This window comes from Bos indicus x Bos taurus, chromosome 24, assembly GCF_003369695.1.
Source record: "Bos indicus x Bos taurus breed Angus x Brahman F1 hybrid chromosome 24, Bos_hybrid_MaternalHap_v2.0, whole genome shotgun sequence".
NCBI lineage: Eukaryota > Metazoa > Chordata > Mammalia > Artiodactyla > Bovidae > Bos > Bos indicus x Bos taurus.
The window spans coordinates 47829516-47855008 of NC_040099.1; the positions used below are offsets into that span (position 1 = coordinate 47829516).

At 54.0% G+C, this 25493-nt stretch overlaps 1 protein-coding gene across 1 annotated transcript in view; it reads right to left on the reverse strand.

Annotated features, from left to right (window-relative positions):
• Window positions 1-1696: 1696 nt before the first annotated feature.
• Window positions 1697-25493, reverse strand: part of ZBTB7C (zinc finger and BTB domain containing 7C) — a 108638-nt gene continuing 84841 nt past the window's right edge. Inside the window, 3 exon segments of the mRNA XM_027525583.1 lie at window positions 1697-4244; window positions 4247-4587; window positions 16331-17536. Of these exon segments, the coding sequence (XP_027381384.1) occupies window positions 3937-4244; window positions 4247-4587; window positions 16331-17536 (1855 nt within the window). The 3' untranslated portion in view covers window positions 1697-3936.

Below are 25493 nucleotides of genomic sequence, written 5' to 3' on the forward strand. Positions count from 1 at the left end.
GTCCAGTGGGCCCACTTCCCTATCCTTTCCCCCTGTTCACCTCTGGTGCTCAGTGGACACCGATCCCCAGAAAGGGGACCCAATGATGCTAGAATAACACAAGCTGAGCCAGATCCTGACAAGCAGCTGTCCTCCTTTCCCTTGCACAGGCCCAGATTTATCCTCAAGTGCTCAGTCAGCCACGCGCTTGGGCCTCTCCAAGCTGCAAGGCAGCCAAGGGGCACTGACTTTACTAGAAGATCCTGGAGGAACGGCAAGTCACGTTCAAGACAATATTTTAAAATTAAGACAAACACACACCTATTGTGTCGTGGTTTAGTCGCATTAGTCCTATTCAACTCTGCGACCCCATGGACTGTAGCCCACCAGGCTCCTCTGCCCATGGGATTTTCCAGGCGAGAATGCTGGAGTGGGTTGCCATTTCCTTCTCCAGTGTATCTTCCCGACCCAGGGATCGAACCTGGATCTCTTGCATCGTAGGTGGATTCTTTACCAACTTTAGCCAGGAGGGAAGCCCCTTGTGTAACAGACTGCAAAAACGTGAATTTCAGAGCCACAACAGGAGACTTCAGAGGAGTTTTGTACTATGGGGAAGGTTGCTTTAGGCTATTTCTTTAAAATTCAGTTCGCAATCCCCCAACTGGCAGGCCCCCTTGGCTGAGGGGTGTTTAAGTTGGGCAGAAAACTTGGGGAAGTTTCTTGGAGAAACTCCATCTCCTTTCCTATTTGAACGAGGCAAGTGAGGACCAAGGTAGGAAAGTGATTAGCCTGAGGACACACAGCCTGTATCTGGATCTGAAACCCAGATCCGTGTTCTTCCTGTGCTGAGAAATGTTGCATTGCGTTTATAAGAGTGCTTACCACAGGAAGAAAGGGGATCTGAAGACAGAAAAGCAACTCTAGGTTAACCCTTGGTTATACAGAAAATGCAGCTCAAAGATCAATTTTACTCCAAGAGTCGGTGCTCTGGGTTCTGAGTAAGCTTGACCCCATTATATTCCCTTACCTTCTTCAGGGTCTAATGTTCCCTGTTTGGGAGACAGGATCAGGTTAATAAAGAAGAGAAGTCCAGTGCCAGTGCCAGGGAGTAAAAGGAGAAAGGCTGAGATGGAAGTAAGGCCAGCCACAGGTTACTCTGGATGCCAAGCCAGGTGACTGGTAGGACTGTCATGTTAAAATGGTCAGCACCCCTTTCACTTTCCCTTGCTCACACACCAAAGGCTGTATCTGCACATGTGAACACACACATACACACACATACACATACCTCACACTCGGAGTCACAGATACCCACAAGCTTATAGATCCAGCAAAGCCTCACGAATCAAAACTGTAGGGAACCACTGAAGACCTGAGCTCTGGATCCCCCATCAGTTCAAAGATCCATTTTACTCCAAGAGTCTGTGCTCCAGGTTCTGAGTAGAGTTGACCCCACTCAAAGCCCCCACCCCGACACCTGCAAGACAATGCAAAGGCGAATCAATGGAACCAGCGAGTTGAGTACCTGTGGCTTTCTTTTACTTAAAACGCTGTCCCTCACATTATTAAATAAGGGTCAAAGATTTGTAATTTTTTTTATAAAGGTGTCTTCAACATTTTTATAAATTTGTGACACCCAATTGTCAAACTCTTGAGCCACAAATGTCTGCACATTGTCTTGTGGCTGTCGCCTCTCACAGAAGTGCAACTCTCAATATAATTTCATCAAGTCAGTTAATACTGTTTAATAAATAGGCCAGAAAATTAGCTGAGAGTTTTTCTTGGCGGGATACGGCGTGCGACCAAAGTTATGGAAGATTGTCCCTTGAATCACTAAGGCAAACCTTGTTGAGCGTCATTTTACATAAAGCAATCACATAAAAAAGTTATAAATAGAAAAACTTCCAAAGTTCTCCCACAGACAGACAGGGAAATCGGAACATCCAAAAGAAAAAAAAAAAAAGGAAACAAAACACAAACATTCCTACGACCCATTTGCTTCAAGTTCTTGATCATACAGTACTCGACATCTTTGGATATTTTACAATGTACAACTCCAAATTGCAGCCAAGAGAAAACAAAACGAACTAACCAGTCGTCTGAAAAATTGAGTTTATAAGAAGTCATTACCTTTACAAAATAAAAACAAAAGCCCCAACACCACTGGATTCTAATTTGTTCATCTTCCCTTGTTTTCTCTTAAAGTTTGGGTCAGCCCCACTCCCTTGACTGAGGAGGGGGTACGTGGGCATGTTGGCTGGTGGGTCCCAGAAGCGAAGGGCAGAGTTGGAGACGGGAAGCTGAGAGGCGCTGCCCAGCAGATGACATCCGAGGACCACAGGGTGTCAGCAACAGCTCCCTCTGCTCAAAGGGCCAGAGGTGGTGTGTGGAGGCAGGGGTTTCTTCCAGCGAGTGGGGGAGCTGGGAGAGTGACAGAGTCTGTGGTCTTCTCTGGCCTTTTTGTTTTTTTTGTGTTTGCTCAGGAAGAAGCCAAGGCAATAGGAAGAGCCGAAGTCTCTGTGCCCACAGCTCCAGGGTTGGGGACACCAGCCCTTGCCCACCCGCCCAGATGAACTCGCCTCCCTTCTGGCCTACTGAGAAACAAAAGCAAACTCAGCAAGAAAAGGGGCAGGGCAGGAAAGTGGAGAGATCAGGAAGGCCCCAGCTGTCTTCCTTCTCAGGATGGCTACCCACCGGAAAGCCCGGGAGAGGGGGTGGACAGCCTTCACTCACAGAGCCCTCCACGCCCGTCCTGGAGCCAAGGCTCAGACTCCCCACACCGGACAACCGGCTTCCTCCTCGGGGGGCCAGGGAGGGGCTGTGGGTGTTCAAACACAGCAATGCCAAAGCCCCGAGAAGCCCACAACCGAAAAGCGAACATATACCTGGGTAACTGGGCGCTTTGTTTCTGGGAATCAGATGGAGGGAGGCAACGGCCAGGTGTTGAGAGGTGGCCTGTCTTTCTGTGTTGGCCCCAGGAGTCCTAAAAAACTCCTTATGGCATTGCCGGGGGTATGTGGAGGTGGGGACCATGCTAGGTGGTCGTCTCCGGATGTGCCCCTAGGGGAGGTAGGATTTGGAGTTCCCCAAAGCTTCTTGGGGGCTGTGGACAAGCCACACCCAAGCCCTCTTCCTCTGTCACCCTGTCTAGCATGGCCACATTTCTCACCTGTGCTAATGTAAAGATGGTTGTGATAAAACTAAGTCCAGTAAAATAGTATCACCAGGGGCATTAAGAGTGCAAGCTCCTGCTGTCTTCAGGCTTCTCTTTGGAGGGATGGGCAGATATGAGCATGTGGTGGGTGGGAAAGGGAAATGAAATCACCAGCCCTCTTTCACAGCAGGGAGAAACTGGGGTACAGAGGGTGAAGAGGTCCAAGGTCACAGGCCAGGGAGGGGAAAATGGGCCTGGATTCCAGGAGCCTCGCTCCTGACTCCAGGAGGCCTCCCAGCCAACAGGGCATCTCCCCTAAGGGTCCTAGGACCACTGGAGACCGGGAAAATGAAGCCATTAGAACCGAGTTAGCAGGGACTCCACTACAGAGCAGTGGGGCCCACAGGCGTGTGTCTCAGGACCCCACCCTCTTCCCTGCTCCATCCGGTCTGCATCTGGCCAAGCCACCTCCCTCCTTCTAGACCCTCACAGCTCCAAGGTGCTTTGGGACACGTGGCCTGGGGCCCCCACTGTGATATGGGCCCCTGTGGATTTCTCTTTGAGGGCAGGGAGAGGCAGCCAGGGAGAGGCCAGGCCTTTTGGGAGAAGACACCCATCTCAGACACCAGCAAAGGGGAGGCAGCTGCCTCAGGAGGCCCGGAAAATACCACTCCTGCTGCTATTTTTTTTTTTCTTTTTCTTTTTTTTTTTTCCTTTTGAAATAAAAAGTTCAGACCCATCGGATGGGGCAGGTGGGCCTGGGAGGGGACGGGGAAGCAGGACCGGGGTGGACAAGGACCAGCCTAATTGTTGGCTTCAGACATGGAGGCCACGTGGTTGAGGCCGGCGAGCCCCGGGAGGCCGGCCAGGCCCGCGGCCCAGGGGTCGGGCAGCGGGAAGTAGGGCCGCGCGGCGGCCACGTTCTCGGCCAGCGCGAAGGCCAGGAGGCCCCCCGCGTTCCGCTCGGCCTCGAGCTGGGCGCGCCCGAACAGCTTCATCTGCGTCTCCTCGAACTGCCGCTCCAGCTCCTGCAGGCTCAGCGCGCCCTTGGGCGCGGCCAGGAAGTGCTTGGCGGGGCTGGGGCCCGGGAGGCACACGGCGGCTCCCCCAGGTGGCCGCCCACGTCGCCCAGCGCGGGGGGCATCACGAAGGCCGCCTTCTCTGGGGCCGGGCCGCCGGGCCCGAAGAGCAGGCTGGCGGCCCTCCAGGCCGCGGGCTTGCGGCCGCGCCGGGGCCGGGCCATGCGGCAGCTCTGGCGCTTGATGTGGCGGTGCAGGTGGTCAGAGCGCGTGAAGCTCTTGTAGCAGAACTCGCACTGGTAGGGCCTCACGCCCGTGTGGATGCGCATGTGGTTCTTGAGGTCGTAGTTATGCACGAACTTGGCGTTGCAGTGGATGCACAGATAGGGCCGCTCCCCCGTGTGCTTCCTCATGTGGATTTTCAGCTTGTCCTGCCTGCAACACAGAGCCGGAGTCAGTCCCTGCCTGCAACCCCCGGGGCCGCCCCGGCTCTCTGCTGCCCTCCCTCCAGAACCAGCCAAGGCTCCCTACTGCCGTGGTGTCAACGCCCAGGAATGGGACCCCGGCTAGAATTTACCTTCAACTACGACATGGAACAACAGACTGGTTCCAAATAGGAAAAGGAGTACGTCAAGGCTGTATACTGTCACCCCGCTTATTTAACTTCTTTGCAGAGTACATCATGAGAAATGCTGGGCTGGAAGAAGCACAAGCTGGAATCAAGATTGCCGGGAGAAATATCAATAACCTCAGATATGCAGATGACACCACCCTTATGACAGAAAGTGAAGAGGAACTAAAAAGCATCTTGATGAAAGTGAAAGAGGAGAGTGAAAAAGTTGGCTTAAAGCTCAACATTCAGAAAATGAAGATCATGGCATCTGGTCCCAATCACTTTATGGGAAATAGATGGAGAAACAGTGGAAACAGTGTCAGACTTTATTTTTTGGGCTCCAAAATCACTGCAGCCATGAAATTAAAAGACGCTTACTCCTTGGAAGAAAAGTTATGACCAACCTAGATAGCATATTGAAAAGCAGAGACATTACTTTGCCAACAAAGGTCCGTCTCGACAAGGCTATGGTTTTTCCAGTAGTAGTCATGTATGGATGTGAGAGTTGGACTGTGAAGAAAGCTGAGTGCCGAAGAATTGATGCTTTTGAACTGTGGTGTTGGAGAAGACTCTTGAGAGTCCCTTAGACTGCAAGGAGATCCAACCAGTCCATTCTAAAGGTGATCAGCCCTGGGTGTTCCTTGGAAGGAATGGTGCTAAAGCTGAAACTCCAGTACTTTGGCCACCTCATGTGAAGAGTTGACTCATTGGAAAAGACTCTGATGCTGGGAGGGATTGGGGGCAGGAGGAGAAGGGGACGACAGAGGATGAGATGGCTGGATGGCATCACTGACTCGATGGACATGAGTCTGGGTGAACTCTGGGAGTTGGTGATGGACAGGGAGGCCTGGCGTGCTGCGATTCATGGGGTCGCAAAGAGTCGGACACGACTGAGCGACTGATCTGAACTGAACTATGTGTGTGTGTGTGCGCGCGCCTGTGCGCGCACTAAATCACTTCAGTCGTGTCTGACACTTTGTGACCCTATAGACTGTAGCCTGCCAGGTTCCTCTGTCCAAGGGATTCTCCAGGCAAGAACACTGGAGTGGGTTGCCATTTCCTTCTCCAATGCAGGAAAGTGAAAAGTGAAAGTGAAGTCGCTCAGTCGTATCTGACTCTTAGCGACCCCATGGACTGCAGCCTACCAGGCTCCTCCATCCATGGGATTCTCCAGGCAAGAGTACAGGAGTGGGATGCCATTGCCTTAGGCCCCCTGAAAGTCAGCAATCTTTCATTGTCTTCCAAGTGGGCAGCCACTTCTGATACTGGATTGCACTTTCAGCTCCGCTCTCTCCAGGCGACGGGGTCTTCCCTCTGGGTTCACCTGGTCCCATCCCAGCCCCTGGGCTGTTGAGACCTGCCTGTCCTCAGCACTAATCTGAAAGTTCCAGATAGCAGGCACACATTGTTCAAGTCTCCAGCGCTGTGGTTTCTTAGCTCCAGCCCTGGGCTCTCCTCTTTGTCTGCAGACAATTCCAGGGTTTACAAAAGAGCCAGGTGCAACAAGAATGCAGCCTAAGCTAGGGCAAAGCTTTGCAGGGTTTAAGTGGTATTATTCAGAGGTAAGCTATGATGTGGCAGGACGCCTCCCATAGGGTGTGTGGGAGCCCCTACTCCAGCTGCAGACCCACCGCTAACTGAGTGACTTTAGGTGAGTAACAACCTCTCTGCACAAGAATTGAACCTCGCATGAGACATCAGTTCCTGGTGTGCAGAGATGATGCACAGAAATTTGGGTTCGTGTTGAGCTGGATTCCACACACCTCCTGGTGGTCTTGAAAGGAGGACTGACATCTCAAGACTGTTCTTATAAAGACTGAATGCCGCCTAAACCAGCTAAAGGAGCCTTTCAGGCTGGCCAAGGTGGAGTCTGTGGAGCCATAACTCTCTTCGGCCTTCTGCACCTTCCTTGACCAGGCCCCTCAGGCCAGGAAGCTGGGTCGTCTCCCACCTCCTCCCTGCAGGTGTGGCTTGGGTGGAGCGTCTGCCTGTCATTTTTGGCTCAGGGTTGATGTTGGAGCAGATGTGGAGTCCAGGCACCCGCCCTAAAATGGCCAGATTTAAACCACACTCAGCAGCAACCCAGGACGCCAGCGGGAGTGGGTTCTGGCCGCCTGGTGTCCCCCCGGCCACTAGAGGTCTCGCTGGCTCTCGTTTTTTTCTGACTAGCTCCCCAGGGGCGGAGCAGGAGAGAAAAGGACTTTCATGAGCATGCTGGGGGGGAGCAGGGGAGAAGGATCAGGAGGATGGATCCGTCTCTAGAAGGCAGCCGGGCACCTGGGAGGTGAGGGCGGAGAGGGGGGCGGGCAGGGAGGAGGAAGGGAGGGTTGGTATTCTCCACACGCCAGAACCCCCACCCCCGGGTCCCTGCCCTGCCCACAACCCACCAGCTGCCCCTCAAGTGCACAGTGAGTACCCTGCTGTGACATCTCATGTGCCCTCCCCCCACCAGCATCCTGCTCTTAGGGTCTCCGTAATCCACATTTCATCCAGGTGATTGGATTTTGGAGCAGGAAGGGGATTTAGCATCTAGGCTAGTGGGCCTCAAAGGTAATGAGCCATTATCAGGGTTTGATGAAGCACGGAGGGCTGGGCTCCCCTCCCAGACAGCCTGAGTCAGGAGGTCTATGGGGAGAGAGCAGAGAATTTGCATTTTGAACAAGCTTTCAGATGCCACTGCTGCTGCTGCTGGTCTGAGAACCACCTGCCTAGGTTAATCCTTCACTTGGCTGGGGGGCAAACAGTGGCTCAGGGAGGTGAAGTCCCTAAGGTCACCGGAAGGATAATGACTGAGCTGGGACCAGAAGTGCCCAGGCCTCTGTCCTAAGTCCTGCGCTGTGGCCTGTGTGAACATGTTAAGGGTGGGGTGCAAAGTGCTATCTGTACCCCTGGAGTATGCTTGGGACCCCACACTTTCTCGAAGGCTCTGATGAGACGCTGATGCTCGGTACTTGGCCAGGCTCACTCACTGGCTGAGAGACTCCATCCTGGAGATTCGGGGCCTGGTGGAGCGTCACCAGTGGGGCTTTAAATACATCCTCTCATTCAGTCCTCACTGCAACCTTATAAGGTTGATTAAAAAAAATTACTATTATATATATTTAATAGTATCGACCCTGAGGGTCACCCTCAAATAGTGGACAATGCAAGTGGTAAATCTTCAAATGTCAAGGGCCTCCTTTAAATATGCACTGCTCTTCTGAGCTTTTCATTACGGCATCTAAAATAAATCACATCTCAGTAGCGATTGGCCCAAGTATGTGAGAAGTGCTGAGAAGGTGACTGTAACTTTGTCTCATTGAGTGCCTGCTTGGGGCAGGCGAATACACCATCTCAATGACTCTGGAAGGTCATTATTCACAAGCAAGGTGTAGTCAGGACAGGGGGCCCCTATTAGGGGTGTGGGAACCCCTTCCGGCTGCAGATCTTCCACTGACTTGCTGGATGACCTTTAGGCAAGTTACTTAACCTCTCTGTGCAGAGTTGAACCTAGGCCCAGACATGAGTTCCTATTGACCAGGAATCTGGGTTTGCATGAGCTTAATTCAACACACCTGGATCAATTTCCTCACTTGGATCCCAGAAGAGATGGGGGCTCAGAGAAGTCAAAGAGCTTTCCCAAAGGTACCAGGCAGTGAGGGGCAGAGGGGCCTGGAGGCCTAACTGGGCGGGGTTTGTTTGCAGGCTCTTTGGAGGATTTCCTACGGAGTGTTCCCAGCCTGAGGCCTGTAGGGGCTGCCTCAAAAAGTGCAGCCCAGACAGTCACACCAGGGCATCGGCAGCCAGCCTTCTGTCTCCGGGGCCAGAAGCCTGGGCCAAGCTGTGGAAGCAGCTCGGCCTGGGCAGGAGCCGCTGTCCCCAGGGGAGGCTTTTCCTGAGAGCAGTGGGGAGGGGAGTGGATGGAGCTCTTAAGTTAGTCCTGGAAAAAAATTAGCGATCATTTAGTTTACCGGGAGCATGTCTGAATCAGGGGCTGAGTAACCTGCATCGCTAGCCGTATGCTTCCCAGGACCTTGAAAGCACTGATCCAACCTGGCCCATTTCCAGGGAGGGAATGGCTTTCTAAGGTGGCCCAGCCTCCTTATTTCAGTAACGGCCTTTCCACATGGATGTGACGCGCAAGTGTGTTGGCTGAGCTGGGCCTCGGCTCAGCACACTCCAAGAACCAGACCAGGTCCTTAGCTGCCCTGGGCCTCAGTTTCCTGACCTCTAAAATGGGAGGCTCAATATGTCTGTTAGTTGCTCAGTTGTATCTGACTCTTTGTGACCTTCATGGATTGTAGCCCAGCACACTGGAGTGGGGTGCCATTCCCTTCTCCAGGGGATCATCCTGACCCAGGGATCAAACCTGGGTCTCCTGCATTGCAGGCAGATTCTTTACTGCCTGAGCCACTAGGGAAGACCTTTAGTGTTCTGAGAATGTTTGCATCTGGGTAATGGGCTAATATTGAATCTCTGGCTGGCTGGCTTCATATATCATGACTCTTCTGTTCTTGATCTGCTGGCGGAGGCATCATGAGTGAAGCTGGCACGTTCCAGCCTGACTCTCAGCCAGTGAACTCTTAGTCACTTTCCTTCAGAGCTAGGAGTCCGGTGGTTCCCCTTAAAATCTTCCAAGCCCCCAAACCCTGTCAAATGGCCTCTGTGCTAACTCACCCATTAAAATAGCTTTTCAGTCTCTTTACAAGCTCACCCCTTTCAGTTACAAAGGAATAAGATCTGGGGGCCCTTGGTGACTATAGTGCACAGTACTGTATTGTGTAATTGAAAGTTACTAAGAGGATAGATTTTAGATGTTTTCAGCACAAAAAAAGGTAACTAAGTGAGATGGGGGGTGTGTTAACTAACATGACTGTGGGTAATCATTTCACAATATATATGCATATTAAATCATCACTGTTGTACACCTTAAATATATACAGTGTTAAATGTCAAATATGTGTCAATAAAGCTGGAAAAAAGAATCACCCTCTCTCCCTTGCCAGTCCCCTGTCCCTCCTCACGGTACTGCACCCACATACCACACAGACTGCTGCTCCCCCAGTGGGCCCTGCTCCGGCCAGCTTTGCATCTTTGCATCTCTGCCGGCAGGAGCTGGACTGCCGGTGCCCCCAGCTCAGAGCCTGCCATATTATGGGATGGATGCTGGGCAGCCCTGGCTCCTCCCCCTTCTGTGCGTATCTTTGGACACACCACGCTCCATCCTCAGGTTCCCACCAGATGTCCAAGCATAGATGCGCTTCTTCCTTCCCAGCCGTGAGCCCCTCATTCCTGCCCTCCTCTTCCCTGCACCCTCGTCCTTCAGCTCTGCCCTCACCCTTGCAAACTGCCGTGCCCGAAATGCCTACCACTCCTAATCCCCGGGATCCTTCAAGGTCAAACTTAAGTGCAGTCTTTCATAATAACTTCCCCTGTCCACCCAGGTCTCATTCTTTGCCCTGACCTGCCAAAGCACCTGAACACTGCAGCCCAGGGCAGGTCACTCAAGGAGCAAGGAGGGAGCCACAGAGGACCACGTGTCTGCGTCGCCTTCTCCTGCCCTCTAATGGCCACTTACATATGAGCATTGCCTGCCCAGCAAGTCCTGAGCTCTAGGGGCCCTGTCTCCCCATCTGCATTCTGTGGCTCCCACTCAGCCACACGGGCGCTCCTGGCCGGCGGGGACGCTTGTCCAGAGGCTGTCCTTGCTGTCTTTGTTTTCCAGGCATGTTATTCCCAGGGCAGGGCCACCGTGTGTGCTGTTTCCTTAGCTGCTCCTCATGCCTGTGGAGCCACCGTCCTGTCCCTGGCTCCCAGGGACCTGTCTTGTTAGGCGCCTAGACAGCAAGATGATGCAGGAAGCAGCAGATTCATGGGCAAGGAGCACTGGCCCCCAGCAGATGCAAAAAAGGGACCCAGGCTCAGGGACAGTCCTGCCAGAACTAATCGTGTGCTCCGGTGGAGGCGTAACTATGCAGGTGATTATACCCTATCTCACTAAAGCCCATGAAGTCAGAGTTTCCATCATTCTTGGGAGGAAGTGGAGGCAAAGAGAAGTGCCGTAATGGGTCCAGGGCTTTCCTGATCTTGGGTGATAAATGGGGTCATAAACCTGGGTGTGAACTTATGGAGCACTTGCTTCAACCCCTCTGTGTTACATGGGGGAACTGAGCCCAGAGAGGGCAGGAGGCTTGGCCAAAGTCACACAGCTAGTCAGAGGCAGATCCAGGCCCTGAAGCTGGAGTTCCTGATCACCGTGCCCTGTCCAAGGGGTTGTAGCCCCTGGGAGACACTGAGCTCTGTGTTCCCTGCCCACCAGACCCTGCTCTCTTCCTCCTCATTCAGCACATGGCCCAGATGGTACCAGAACCTGCTCGGATAAGAACCCACCAGATGCTCTGGAGTTCCACCCAGTGCTGACCACTGAATGTACGGTGGGTGGTCATGGCTATGGCCTGCCAGTGTGGGGCCGCTTCTCAGAACTCCCCAGCCCAAATCTGACACGCTCCTCTCTTGCCCTGTGCCCTGGTCTGCCATCTCGTCCCTTTACCCTGCACGGGAGCCAGCCCAAGTCACATCCATGCAAGCCCCAGTAGGCATTCCCCCTTCCAACTCCAAGTGCTCCTCTTCGAGAAAGATAAGCCAGAACTTGTGGTCTCATTCCCCTGAGTGAAAGGAAGGGGTCGTGGGTCCTGGAGGCTCCCAGGAAGGAGAACGCTTTCCCAGCACCACCCATCCAGACCTCTTGGTAACCTGATGGTCGGAGAAAAATTCTCTTCCTGCTGCCACTGCTAATGACATTACATTATCTTAATAAGGTCCCCAGAGCTGCCAGGGGTGGGAGAACTAAAGAGAAAATACAGGAAAAGAAAAAAAAAGCAGCAACAGCCAGGATCCTGGCCTTGCCTTGAGAGCCAACAGCTGTCAGGCTACAGGGCAATCAGCAGCTGGCTTGCACTGGGCGTTGGGGTTGGAGGGTAAAAGCCGCAGGCTTTACGGGGTGTCCACAGGGGATTTGGTGGAGACTGGGGGAATTGCGGGGCATCAGAGACTGACACTTCAGGGCACAGAGGTTGCCCATCCTTTTCCAGGGCCTCTGTGGGACCTCTGTTGTCATGGGGACTGGTCTCTTTTCAAGTGTTGCAGTTTCTTGACTTCACAGTCGTCGCTCCAGGCACCTGGGAGAGCCAGGCTTCAGACAGGATGCCGGGGGGCTGGGAGGGGACCCTGCCCAGTGATGCTCTCCAGGGGCTCCCTGGACAGGCTGCCTGCACTCAAGGACCCATGTGGCAGGACAGGAGGAACCAAGAGTCTTCCAAAGCCTTCTTAGACTCAGGGCCAGGCCCAGTTGGCAGTGATGACTGGGTCTGGGGCAACAAGGAGCGGGAGGGCCCTGCGATGTGGGTGGGCAGGGAAAAGCCCCTCCAAGCACAGCCGCATCCTAGAGGACATGCAGAGAGGACGAATACCTTCCCATCTTCCCTGGCCCACATATTCCCTACTCCTCAAGGCCCATCCTAGGGCACCTCTGGTGGCCCCTGGAGTCTCGACCTTTGGCCTGGGCTTCCAGATTTTCAGATGAGGGGGGTCAGGGGCATCTTGATCCAGACTGCCTCTGCCCTAAGTCCTGGAGTTCTCTCTCCCAAGTGAGAGCCACGGGACCAGTTTCATCAGGATCTGTCTGTCTCTGCAGCCGGCACAGGCCCCGGCCAGCCTCAGGCAGAAAACGGTGACCTTGGACCAGGCTGGGGGAGTGGACACATAGACTCAGGCACAGACAGAGGGCTTGGAGCCCAGGTGACCGTAGGATGGTCAGAGCTAGGAGGGGGGCCAGCATGGGGCCAGAGATACACACTCTCTTTGAAGCCACTGAGGCCTTTTCTGGGGCACCAGGGTTGTCTCAGAGCTGGGAAAACCAGTGTGGGACAACCGTGGGCCTGGCTGAAATCAGGAACCCAGAGGTGAGGTTCCTGATGCCAAGGAATAGACAACATGCTGGTGGGAGGCCTCAGGCCCTTCTTGGACACCCATAGAATGAGAGCAGCAAGTGGGACCTTAGGGGTGGAAGGGGCTCTGTTGGAAGGCCCTCTGCCATGTTGTGCTGCTGTAGTCATGAGGAATGATGTTCCCATGGGGCGTGAACATGCTGGAAGTGGGCACTGGAGGCCGAAACTCAGAGCCTGAGCCAAAAGGCCACCTTGTGGGGAGACATAGCTCCCAGGAGAGAGGGAAAGTGGGTCAGTATCAAGAAGAGAGGAAAGGAGACCTGGCCAGAGGGCAGAAGCTCAGCTGTAATTAGGCGAAGACTCAGGCCCCAGAAAGGGAAATGATGTCCAAGAGAAGGACAGGAGGGCAGCAGGTCCCGGGTCCCTCTGCCTCTCGGGCTCCAGTCCAGCGAGTGGCTTTGCCTTGCAAGGGAAACTGGGAATTCTGAGTCAAAGAGGCAGCAGCTGCAGCTTTAAGTGGAGCTGGGGAAGGAGGGTGGGGTTACAGCTGGTGGCAATAAGGAGTCAGCTGCAAAGGAGGTCCCCACGGAAAGGCTTCGAGGGGACTTGGCTATAGCGAGAGTCACAGGCAACCCCAACCTGGACGGCCAGGGTTGACCCCGACCTGGACAGCCAGGGTTGAGGCTCTCTGATGTTTGAAAGGAATCCTACAGGGCAGCTCTGGGAGGAGGCAGGAGGGAAGCAAGGAATCAGTGATTCTGAGGAATGTGATGGGGAGGGGTGTCAGGGGGTGTCCATCATGTCCAGCCACAGCCCACAGTGAGAAATAAGAGTCCCCAACCTCCCCCCACTCCCAGTATCTCTGCTCTGAGGAGGTGCTGGAGGAGGGGGCGGGTCCCAGAACTTTTCTGGTCTTTCTCAGGAGGGCCAGTGCCCAGTGGGAAAAGAGTGAGGGGAGTTGCGGATAGAGGTGGGCATGGAGCTGCTTCAGCTGGAAGCAGGCCTGGGGACCCAGATGGCTGAGCAGGATTAACCCGAATGGAGGCCAGGGCCCCGGGCTGGAGGGCTACTTTGGCCTGGAGGAGCGGTGAGCCTGCCGCCAGCGGGCACAGAGGCCACCCTCAGTGATCAGCAGGAATGTGCTAGGAGGGAGGGTCTGGAATGCGACCCTCCTATGTAACCCCGCATGGAGGCTAGCTAGGCCAGAAGGCCCACGCAGAGGATGTTCTGGTGTCAAGAGGGTGAGAAGTCTGACTGTCTTGACCGACCAAGTTAAAAACTTTCCCTAGGGAAGGCAGGGACTCAGCCCCACATGGCCCTCATGGAAAGCGGACTGTGGGAAAGACCCAGAGGAAAGTGGGGGAGGGAAGGGAGATGGGGACTTGGGGGGTGGGGTGGGGGGAGGGGCAGGATCCCGTGGGGTACCCTCTGATGCAGCACCTCCCACTGAAGTTACAGTCCTGGGTCTCCCCTGCAGGGAGGGGTGTCCCCAGTGTCCACCATCTGCTCAGGGGACAAGCAAAGGAGGTGGAGCCTGGATGGCAGGACTCAGGGGCTGGCTTTTCTGGATCTGGCCTGTGAAGACTGTCCACGTCTTAAAGCCATTCCCAAGGGGCTGGGCTTGGAGGCACAGACTGCTAGATGGATGAACTACACTTGAATTTGGACTGGGCTCTTGCTTGTCTTCCTTCTGTTATCCCTGTGCTTTTTTGAAACCTTTCAGGTGTTCTGTGGATCTAAGGTAAATGCAGGGTGGGAGGTGGGAGTGACATCAGAGTGGCAGGGCCTTTAGTGAGGAGTACCTGAGAGGGGGTGAATCTTAGGGACTTTGGGTCTAGCTGCTCTGCAGCAATGAGAGAAGTGAGCACTTGAGGTCAGCACTGTTGGCTGGAAGGGGACACACCCCCAGGTATGGGGGGCCTGCCCTTCTACACCTGGAAATTCTCCATTTATTGTCAGCCTGGAGCAGCTGGGAGAGTGTGCTGGAGTTTCCTTCACAGCAGCAGCTGCGAGGGGACCCAAGGCCACCTTGGAAACAATCAGAGTTGTCCTTTGAAGCAGTCACCGGAAGAGCCTGCAGAGCTGTTTCCACAACTGCCATCTATTCCCTGACCCTCGCTGGCAACCTCAAATAGAGTTTTCAAGCCACCAGAGAGAGCGAGTCTCGTGACTTAGCAGGACTCATCTTGTTTTTCCCCTCAAAGCATTGCCCCTGATTTGATAATCTACCTGATTCAAAACACAGTAGTCTGTCCTCAAAACTGAAGCTTTGGGTCCACTGAGGAAAAGCAAAAGAATGAGCTCCCAGCAATTCCCAGAGCTAAACTGCTAAGAGGACATGGGGTGGCAGCAGCGCCACTGGGGTCAGTGTGGGTTTCTCCAGGTGGGTTCCTTGATGGGGACAGTGGCAGGGTGGGAACAACACCTGGACTAGGAAGTCATCGTCCCAGGGCAGATCCCACCAGGCTCTGTCCACGTCAGACAGACACACTGAAATGACGAAGCCCTGATGCAGGGCACTCACCAGGACCTTCCCCACCGTGGACATGGCTGTGAGGGTCAGCCTCACATCAGTGACCACCATTGATACCAACAGACCTTATCTCCCCCAACGAGGCCCATCGAAACCTAGCCCTGGACAAATCGGACCCCAAAGGATCCCACCAGTCAGTTTGGATCACAAAAATTGCTGTGCAGAGAAGGTATATAATACTTGAGTGCTGAATGGAACACAGTCCAGGGAAGATGAAAGGTTTATCATGTACTGATTTCAAATTTCCACTTTCATAACAGCATAAAGTTAACCCTCTTCCTAACACAGACAGTCAAGGGGGACCTCATAAAAGGAGGCACATCTTGAAGGTCTGACCCCACATAGGACTGAAAGGGCCTCCGGGGGTCTCACTGAGGTTCAAGTCCTAGCCCTGCCATTTCCCAACTGGGCTTAGGGGTGGCTAATTAGCTACTAGGAGACAGATCACCCATCTGTGGACAAAGGCCATGGCCCTCCCTGACTTCCAGGACGTGGCGGGAGGGGTAGTCTGAGGAATCCACTCAGGAGAGGTCCTGGCATGCTGACTGTGCTCCAAATAAAAAAAAAAAGGGCGGGGAGGGTGGTGCTGCTGCACGCTATTGGGGAGCTTCAAACTGGCTTCCCTGGGTCTGCAGTGGGAGCTTCCCTACTTCCGCCTTAACCAGACGGCTCTGCTAGGATCTATTTCATATCTTGGCCTTCCACCTAGTAGGGTAATATGAGAAAATATTTGAAAATCACTGCGCCTGGTAATGCCCAGCACCTATGACAATGAGCTTGCTGTGCGGCTACGACCCCGGTGGACCTCCCCTGACCTGGGTCCTTTCCCATCTCGGTGGCCAGCTTTCCATCCGGTGGCCCTCGACTCTCTCCACCGCGCCCCCGGCCCTCCAACCCCCGCCTCCAGCCCGCCCCGCCCCATCTCGCCCCGCCCCCGGCCACCAGCCGCGCCCTTTCTCTGCCCCCATCTCGCCCCGCCTCCGGCCCTCCCAGCCCCGCCCCCGGCCCGCCCCCGCCCCATCTCGCCCCACCCCGCCCCCAGCCCCGCCCCTGCTCCGCCCCCGACCCGCCCCGCCCCGCCCCGCCCCCACAGGCAGCCCTGCGCACCTGGTGAAGCGGACCTCGCAGATGTTGCACATGTATGGCTTCTCCCCGGTGTGGGTCCTCATGTGCCGCGGCAGCTTCCCCGCCCCCATGATAACTTTGTGGCAGATGGGGCACTGCTGAGAGGCCTTGGGCTTCAGCTTGCGCTCCTCCACCAGCGGCCAGGGCGGGAAGAGGCCCCCCAGGTGGGTGGCGCTCAGGAAGTTGAGATAGGCACCGTAGTCATTCTCCGCCTTGATGGGGCCCAGCGGCCCCCCGGGAAGGTCTGGGAACATGTCCTTGAAGAAATCGTTGGGGAAGGGCGGCGGTGGGGGTGGGGGCAGCTCCTCCTTCTCCTCCTCCTTGATCTTGCGGTTCTTGATGACCAGGTCCAGGGGCCCACTGTCCATGGGCTGCTCAGGCAGCTGGGCAAAGGCACCGAAGTCCCCTGGCCAGAGGTGCGGAAAGAAGTCCGGGGCGAATGGAGATAAGGAGGGTCTCCTGTCGGGGAGGCTGGCTTTGGGGTACAGGTTCTCCCTCAGCAGAGATTCGATGGAGAAGTCCCGGATCACGCCCAGGTGGCTCGGGCTGCCGGCCTGGAAGGAGTCGGGGAAGTCCCTGGGTGTGTCCGAATAGGCCTTCTCCGAGAGGTGGTCCGACTTGGAAGGGCTTTGGTGGCAACTGATGTCCTGGGGGTCAGGCAAGTTTTCTTGATCAGCAAAATCCTCCGTGTCATCATCGTCGTCCTCTTCTTCCTCCTCCTCCTCCTCCTCTTCGTCCTCATCATCGTCCTCCTCGTCGTCGTCGTCGTCCTCCTTGTCCCCCCCGGGCTCCATGATCTCCAGGCACACATTCACGATACACTGGATCTCCAGCATCCTGGCGGCGTTGAGGATGTGCTTGACGTTGGAGGCGGTGATGGTGAGCGTGGAGGTGTAGGCGAACTCCAGGATGGCGGCCAGCGCCTCGGGCTGGACAAAGTCGATCTCGTAGACGTAGGGCTGGCTGGCTAAGGTGCCGGCCGTGAAGAGCTTCTTGAAGTACTTGCTGCAGGCAGCCAGGACCGAGCGGTGGGTGCGGTATTCCTGCTCCTGCACCACCAGGAGCACGTCGCACAGCAGCCCGTCATGCCGCTGCTCATTCAGGCTGCAGAGGACCTCGCTGCTGTGGTTGGGGAAGGGAATGCCGATCAGCTCGTCAATGCCATTGGCCATGTTCTCAGCCGGAGCCCTGCGGGGGCACACACAGGAAGAGACTGAATTAGAGGACCTGGCTGGAGGGGACACCAGCTCTGGGATCCTGGCCCAGAGAGGCCAGGCTGGTGGGCCTAGGCGGTGCTCTCCTATCCCACACCTGCCTTTGCTTGGGGCTCCCCTCCCTCCTTCTCTGCTAGGGAAGCTGACCCCTCTTCCTCAGCTTTCCCCACTCTAACCTGTCACTCAGAGCCCCACTCCCAAGTGCCTCTTCTCAAGGTACTACTGGGCTCTTCCCAGGACCCTGAAGGCCCTGGAAGCTAGGCCCCTCATCAGGCCAGCTGGCGCCTGCCTTTTAGCAAAGGCTATGGAATCTCCTCTGGGTCACGATTTCACCAAATTCCACTTTGGGAATGTGCAAGTCCCGAACGCGAGGCTGGCCGGCCACGTGAGACTCCGCTGCTCTGTGTGCTGCGGGAATGGGGGCCACTCCTGACTCCCACCACGTCTGCCGGTCAGGGGCCAAAGGGGGAGTCTTCTCTCATGACTCGGGGCTCCCGCTGGGAGAACGCTTTGGTTTATTTCACAGATCCTCTGCCTCCTGTCACAGACTCCCATTTTGCTGCTTTGGCTACTGATGTGGCTGTACTAACAACGGGAGTGCTAATGGTAGCTGAGTTGTTCCCCGGTCCAGCTCCATCATGTTGAAGTCTCAAGCCCCAGGATGTCAGAGTGTTACTGTGTATGGAGGTAGGATCTTTAAAGAGGTAATTAAGGTTAAAACGGGGTCCTAGAGTGGGCTTTTATGCAGTGTGACCCCCAGAGGGGAGACCATGTGAGAACATGGGGCGGAGGGGGCGGTGGAGGCGGGTGGAGACAGCAAGCTGAAGAGAGAGGCCTCAAAGGAAATGGAGACTGCGACACCTTGATCTTGGACTAGATCCAGCTCTCTAGAACTGTGCGAAAATCAGTCTTGTTCTTTAAGCCCTGCTCCATGGTACTTTGTTATCACAGCCCTAGCAAACTGACACAGTTACTAGAAACCTTAAACCAATTTTGTGACCCCTTTTTTGCAAGGGAATGGGGGCCTTACAGCAGGTGGTTTGCCTTCTGCCCTCAACTTCTGGCTTCATCTTAGTCGATGAGGTTTCCCTTCACTTGCCATTCTTGGTTTTTTAAAAAACAGTGACCTCCTACATACGTATATCTCAAGCCATTTGATAAATATTTATATTCAGTGTTAAATTCAAGTTATATTTGGTATTAAATTCAAGTGCATTGTTAGCTAATTTATCATGTCAGTATTCTGTTACTCTCAGGGAAACATATCCCTGTGGGGAGAAGCCTCTTCTGAGATACATCAGGATTATCTATACATTAAACACAGTGTGGCCAGGGATAGCTGCTAGGAGGGAGGGGGGTCAGAAGGAGGGGTCCGGGCAGAGGACAGCAGGCACCCACTCCCTTCAGGGAGCAGAACAGAGTCAATTTGGACAACAAGCCACCTTAATTTTTAATGCCAGGACATGGAGGGCCCTGCTACTCTGGGCAAAGCTTGGTCATGGCCCATAGATAAATCCTAGCCAAGACCTGGCCCTTCCCTGGGTGCAGTTACAGTGGGGAGAAAAGAAAAAGGAAAACAAAGCCTGGAAGCCCCACGGCTCAGTGGCAAGAGCTCTGGGAGTTCCCATACACTTATCTTCTGGGTGTTTCTGCCCTAAGAAGGCAGATGCAACAGAAAGGGACAAGGGAGAAGTGTCAGGCCCACAATGTGGGCCCCGAGTGACCTGGAGGCACCAGGGATCCAGTGGGGTATCAGGGTGTCAGGGTGCCTCCGCCCCCTCCTCCCTGCTTCTCTATGGGTGATGGAGGGCCTTAGCCTTCCCTGAGCAATCCCACCTGGGCAGGTGTTCAAGCCGTTTCCTAGAGCAAAGGCCTTGCTGTTTTCCTGCTGTTTTTAAAAAGGACCAGAGGCCCTGCAGGCCATGTGTTTGTTGCCTGAATAGTCATTGGGTTTCTTCCTGAACGCGGCACTGCCCTGGGGTGTGGGAATGCACAGAGAGCAGACAGAGCAGGCCCTGCTCTAAAAGAGCTTACAGGGACATAACAACTATGAAAAAGGTGGAGCAAGATCCACCAATGAGGAATAAGAGAGCACCACACATCTACCAGAGTGGCTAAAGTAACAGGAAGTGACAACACCAAATGCTGGCAAAATCATAAAAGACATTGCTGTGTCCGCCTGGCTCTCTCTTGGATCACTCGCTCCGGGGGATGCCAGCTGCCATGTCATCAGGACAGTTCTATGGAAGGTCCACAGGGCAAGGGGCTGAGCTGTGTGAGTGACCACCAGGAGACTGGGTCATTGAGCCCCAGTCAAGCCTTCAGATGACAGCAGCCCCCTGACATCCTCACTGCAACCTCATGAAAGAGACTGACTCAGAACCACTTAGCAAAGCTGCTTCTGAGATAGTAAATGTTTATTCTTGTTTTCAGTTGCTCAATTTTAGAGTAATTTGTTATACACCAATAGATAACTGATAATCCAGGGAGATAACAGACGATACAACAGGCTATCCAGAGGCACTATTGACTATTCATAGACATTATAGACCTGTGATATTTATCAGGATACTTTCTGGCAATGGCAGTTAAATACTATCTTCTAACAAAATCAGTATATTATGACACTTGTTTGATAGATGGAAGTAGATGTATTGAGAAAATGATACCTTTTTCTAATTCCCACAAAGCTGCCCTAATGGTAGCAGGGTCCTGACCCTCAGAGGACCCTTTTCCTCTGAAAATGCCATTTGTGAATGAAACGCCCCCTCAACTGTTAAAAGCCCAAATCAGTAAGACCTCAAGAAATTAGTTCTTTCAAGCAAGTTTTCTTGCTTGCCAAGGGCTAATTCATTTAAAGACAAAAATGATTTTGAAATGTTTTTCAGGGAAAAATTCCTGCAATTCCTTAGACTCATCCCCATGTTCTTAAGTAGAGGAGTTGGGAACCCACTGGATGGGATGGGAGTGGTCAGGGTCTCGCTCGAGCGCTCCAAGGGATGGATCGCACCATCCTGACTTGACATGTCCTGCCTCCCAAGCTTTGGGAGCCTGGTCTGCTAGGGCCTGGGGGTCAGGAACCACAGCTGTGTGACTTTGAGAGGCCCCACCACCTCTCTGAGCTTCTCTTTTCTCATCTTGTCATTGGATGGACAGGGGAAATCTGATACTGGAGTCATGACCGTGAGGAGGGGCTTCCCATGTGGCACTGGTGGTAAAGAACTTGCCTGCGAATGCTGGAGACATAAGAGGCATGAGTTTGATCCCTGGGTTGGGAAGATGCCCTGGAGAAGGGCATGACAACCCACTCCAGTATTCTTGCCTGGGGAATCCCATGGACAGAGGAGCCTGGCGGGCTACAGTCCATGGGGTCACAAAGAGTTGGACATGACTGAAGTGATTTAGCACACCTGCACACACGACCTTGAGGAGCTAGAAGCACAAAGGGAATCTGGCCATGAGGAGGGGGGCAATAGGCCTGGGTGACTCTGGACTTGAAAGCTGGTCTATCCAGCAGTGACTTCTCACCGTGGCATGGTTTGGAGTCTTTGTCCCACTCCTGGAGGAACAGAAGTAACCATAGAGCTGGGAGGTGGGGGCTGTTTTTCCTGGCAGGAGGTAGCAGGGGAAGGGGGGCTGTGGCTTGCTGTTTTATTGACTTTTGCGGGAGAAGTGCCCCCACCCTGCCCTCTAGAAGCTTCCCTGGTGACCCTGAGATTCCCATGCCTGGAGGGTCTGCAGACAGCAGTGTTCCAGAAGGACTGAACGTCCAGCCCCCCTTCCCACCCGGGCCCTCCCTCCCATGGCCCAAGTGAAGGTACTCTGTCTCCAAGAATAATACGCTCAGGAAAGAAAATCACACACACACGAAAAGCAAAACCAAACCTCTTAACAGTTAGGAGAGGCTCGTAGGAAGGGGCTAGAAAAAATATAGAGCCCAGAAATAAAGGCAGAGGACAGAAAGGGGGAAAGAGGCGCTTGAAAATGGAGCAAGGGCACAGGTGTGGTCCCCATTCCAGAGGATGTGAAGCCCACCACAGCCTCCCCTGGGTATGTGCCCTCAGTGGAAGGTTCTAGAAGCCAAGGTGTGTCCATATAGCTTATCTGGCAAGAGCAGCATTCTCAGCTCTGGCCTAGGTTTATTCCATTACAGCATGAGAATATCACTTGCCTCAGGTACTCTACCTGTCCCCTTCCACTACAGGGAGCTTCATCATGCCCTCAACTCACCAGCGAAAGAAGGGGAGGGCCTGCTCCTACGATAGGAATGGAGACGAGATGGGGGTGGAGCCTTTGGAGAGAGAGGGCCTTAGACTTCAGAAATGCATTGAAAAACCTGGCTCTAGAAGTCCTCCAGAACTAATTTTTTGAGTGTGACTTGAATTTTTGTTTTTCATTTGTGTCCTGTTCTAATAACCCTATCATTTAAGCAAGCAGGCCAACATTTCTAATAACAATCAATACCAGCTACCATTAATCAAGTGCCTGTAACATGTCTGCCATTGAACCTCTAATCCTTCTTCACCCAACACAACCCTGAAAGGTACACATTTTTATCATCACTTCCAATTTGGCGGCAAAGAGTATGGAGAGGGTGAGTGACTTGCCCAATGGCAGACACAGTGTCTGAGCCAAGATTTGAACTTGGCTGCTTTGGTACCAAAGCTCATGTTCATTCCTCTTTACCATGCTGCTCCTACAAAGTCCATATGGGAGTGAGGGTTGGGACCCTACCTGTCAGAGGTTTAGAGATTTAATCAGAGACAGAGCTGAGGGGTGTGCACCAGGGGGCCTGAGACCCATGGAGGCCTGGGGGACTCAGGGCTGAGGGCACATGAGAAATAAGGACAGGGAGATAGCAGACCCCTGTGGGTTGGGGGATCCAAGCAGGTTTGCAGGAGGAGGGGCCCTTTCTGAGCTGTGAAAGATAGAGAGGATTTTGTTGGGCAGAGAGGCAGGAAGGACCAGCCCCATAGCATTTGGATCTGGAAAACTTTGGATCTCTAGAGTCCCCTCTGAAAGTGTGTTGAACCTGGGTACCGAGCAGGCTCTCACAAGAACTTGCTCTCAGCCAGCATGTGCCTGAAGTTGGCTGATGGCCATCTGACCACAGGGGGCTTCTCACGGGAGGTGGAGAGTGAGGACCCTGCTTTCAGACGTCCTGGGTCACTTCTGGCCTCGGGCACTTAGTATCACCCTCCTGAGCTCAGTTTCTTTATCTGATCGTGGGGATGATAATAATGTCCACCCCATAGAGTGGCTGGGCCGATCAAATGAGGTCAGTGCTGCTCGGACAGAGGAGGTGCTCAACCACTGCTGGCAATTATGAAGTCCAGGAGGGACCAGAGTCCTAACAGGGGTCTCGGCAGAGGGAGACAGGATCATACCAGGAACTAATTTGCTTTCTGTATAGTTTTGCAGAGATCACACTATTTAATCACCTCTCCCAAAGACACTCCCAGGGCTACCCTGGCATGTGGAGGACATCATGATCATCCAAGGTCCTTCCATATGTCCTGTCTCATGGACTCCTAACCCAAAGAGGCAGGCAAGGTGGGTAGAAACTTTATGCCTATTTTACAGATGAAGAAAATGAGGCACAGAGAGGAGCTGATGCCCAAGGTCACACAGCACATTAGTATCAGAGCTAGAACTAGAGCTAGATGCTTTGATGCCCAAGCTTGTGCCCCCAGCCAGGTGTGGGGCTGCCTGGCTGGTAGGTGCCCCATGTTCTAGGGCTGGCTTTACTAGGAACATGAAGTGCAGGGATGGGTAAATTTTGTATACACTCCTGCTGCTCTCAAGTTTGCTTATCTGGGAACTGGGGAAGTAATTGCATGGCTCTCATCTGCTCCCGGGCAGAGTTTGTCTCTTATATGTCTGTATCATTACCAGGATGCTATCAAGCAGGAACATGGCAGATGCTGAATGAACAAGGTCGGTTCAAATACATGGTAGGGAGAGGCTTAAAGTCACAAAAGGTGGTAAGAAAAGAAAGAAAGTGAGTCACTTAGTCGTGTCTGACTCTTTGCGACCCCATGGACTGTAGCCTGCCAGGTTCCTCCATCTGTGGGATTATCCAGGCAAGAATAATGGAGTGGGTTGCCATTTCCTTCTCCAGGAGATCTTCCCAACCCAGAGACTGAACCCGGGGCTTTCCTGGTGGCTCAGACGGTAAAGCGTCTGCCTGTAATGCGGGAGACCCGGGTTCGATTCTTGGGTTGGGAAGATCTCCTGGAGAAGGAAATGGCAATCCACTCCAGCACTCTTGCCTGGAAAATCCCATGGAAGGAGGAGCCTGATAGGCTACAGTCCATGGGGTCACAAAGAGTCGGACACGACTGAGCGACTTCACTTTCACTTTCATTCCTGCATTGTAGGCAGATGCTTTACCATCTGAGCCACCAGGGAAGTCCCTACAGAAGGTGGTGGGCAGCCCCAATCCTCTGCCTCAGGGACACCTGATATTTGAACAGAACCCTATCATTCCTAAAGTATTTCTATCTGTTCATTTCATCCTTATTACGATTCCCATTTGGTGGGGATCAGAGAGGCTGAGTCATTTGCCCTGAGTCACAGCTTGATTTCTACTCCAGTCCCATCTCTTTCCTGTCCTCCATGGTTGCCTCAGTGATGTGAATTTCAGGACAATTCTATTGTTGTGATGCACAAATCCAGCACCTCCTTGAATCACGCTCAGGTGAGCAAATCTGGGGCCCAGAATGATGTTTCCATCTGCCCCATGGCGAACTGGCCCCAGCTGGCAGGCTCTTTCTGCCCTGAGAGTGCCCCCCTCTCCAGCCTCTAGCCCCTCCCCTGCCCAGGCCTGGCAGAATCAGTGTCTCCAGGAGGGCAAGGGTAGGGTTCTGTAGGGTCAGAGAAGGCATGTGGATTCTTTTCCATATTTGGGAATGAGGCTAGGTAGCAGCTGGCTGCCTCCTCTGAGCAGGTTCTTAGTGTCTCTGTGGTCCGTATAGGCACAGAAACCTGCCAGGGGCTGGTGGGCCAGGGCAGGGCCAGGGCAGGGAGGCCTGGCCCAAGCAGCTGGCCGGCCCCATGAAGCCCTGCTGGGCGCACCCTACCTTGGCAGTTCCCCTAAGCAGAGCAGCCACACCCCTCGGCCTTGGAATGCCCCAGAGGCTGGGGCCAGACATGTGGGCTGGAAGGCTGGGCAGGGCCTCCTCTACTTCCAGCCTGCGCCCCGCCTCCCAGAGCACCTCCAGCAGAGGGCTGCCCCACCTGCCCTGCCACCCTGCTAAGACATGCCTGGAGCCCACGGTCCCCAGTTCAGCCTCGGGCCCAGGGCTTGGAGCTGCCTGGTTTCTGTGAAATGAGCTCTGGGTTTCCCTCCTCTGCCAACGATGACGGCCATGCCAGATGCTCTCCGACGGCTGGAATGGGGGCCCTCTCTGACACACATGGTCGTGCCCCCTTATTCTCTGCCTGCTCACCCCCCCACCCTCGCCAATGCCTGACCCCTCCACTCACAGCACACCATGTGAAAGGGCAGAGGCCAGCCTGGCAGGCAGGCACTCCTGTGTTCCTGACCCCACACAGAGGGCTTCTCCCCACATCCCGACTCCTGGGGGGCCTGAGCTTTTGCTCCTGAGACCAGATATTCGAGTCCCCACCTTACTGCTGTCCGAAGCCCCTGACTTACCATGCTGCGTGTTTGTGGGGCACACTCACCTTCCTCTATACATTTTCTTAGGATCCCCGGGTACAGAAGGAATTATTTGGCCCACGTGCTGGTGAGAAACCTAAGCTTGTGCTGGTGAAATGACCCACCCAGGGTCACAGAACAAGGTAAGGAAGTGACAGAGACCCCAGACCCCATGACTTGTCACCCACGCCCTGCCCACTGTCTCCTGTGGCATCTATCTCTTTTTACCCCGACCCTCACCATCATTACCCCTCCACACCCCACACGG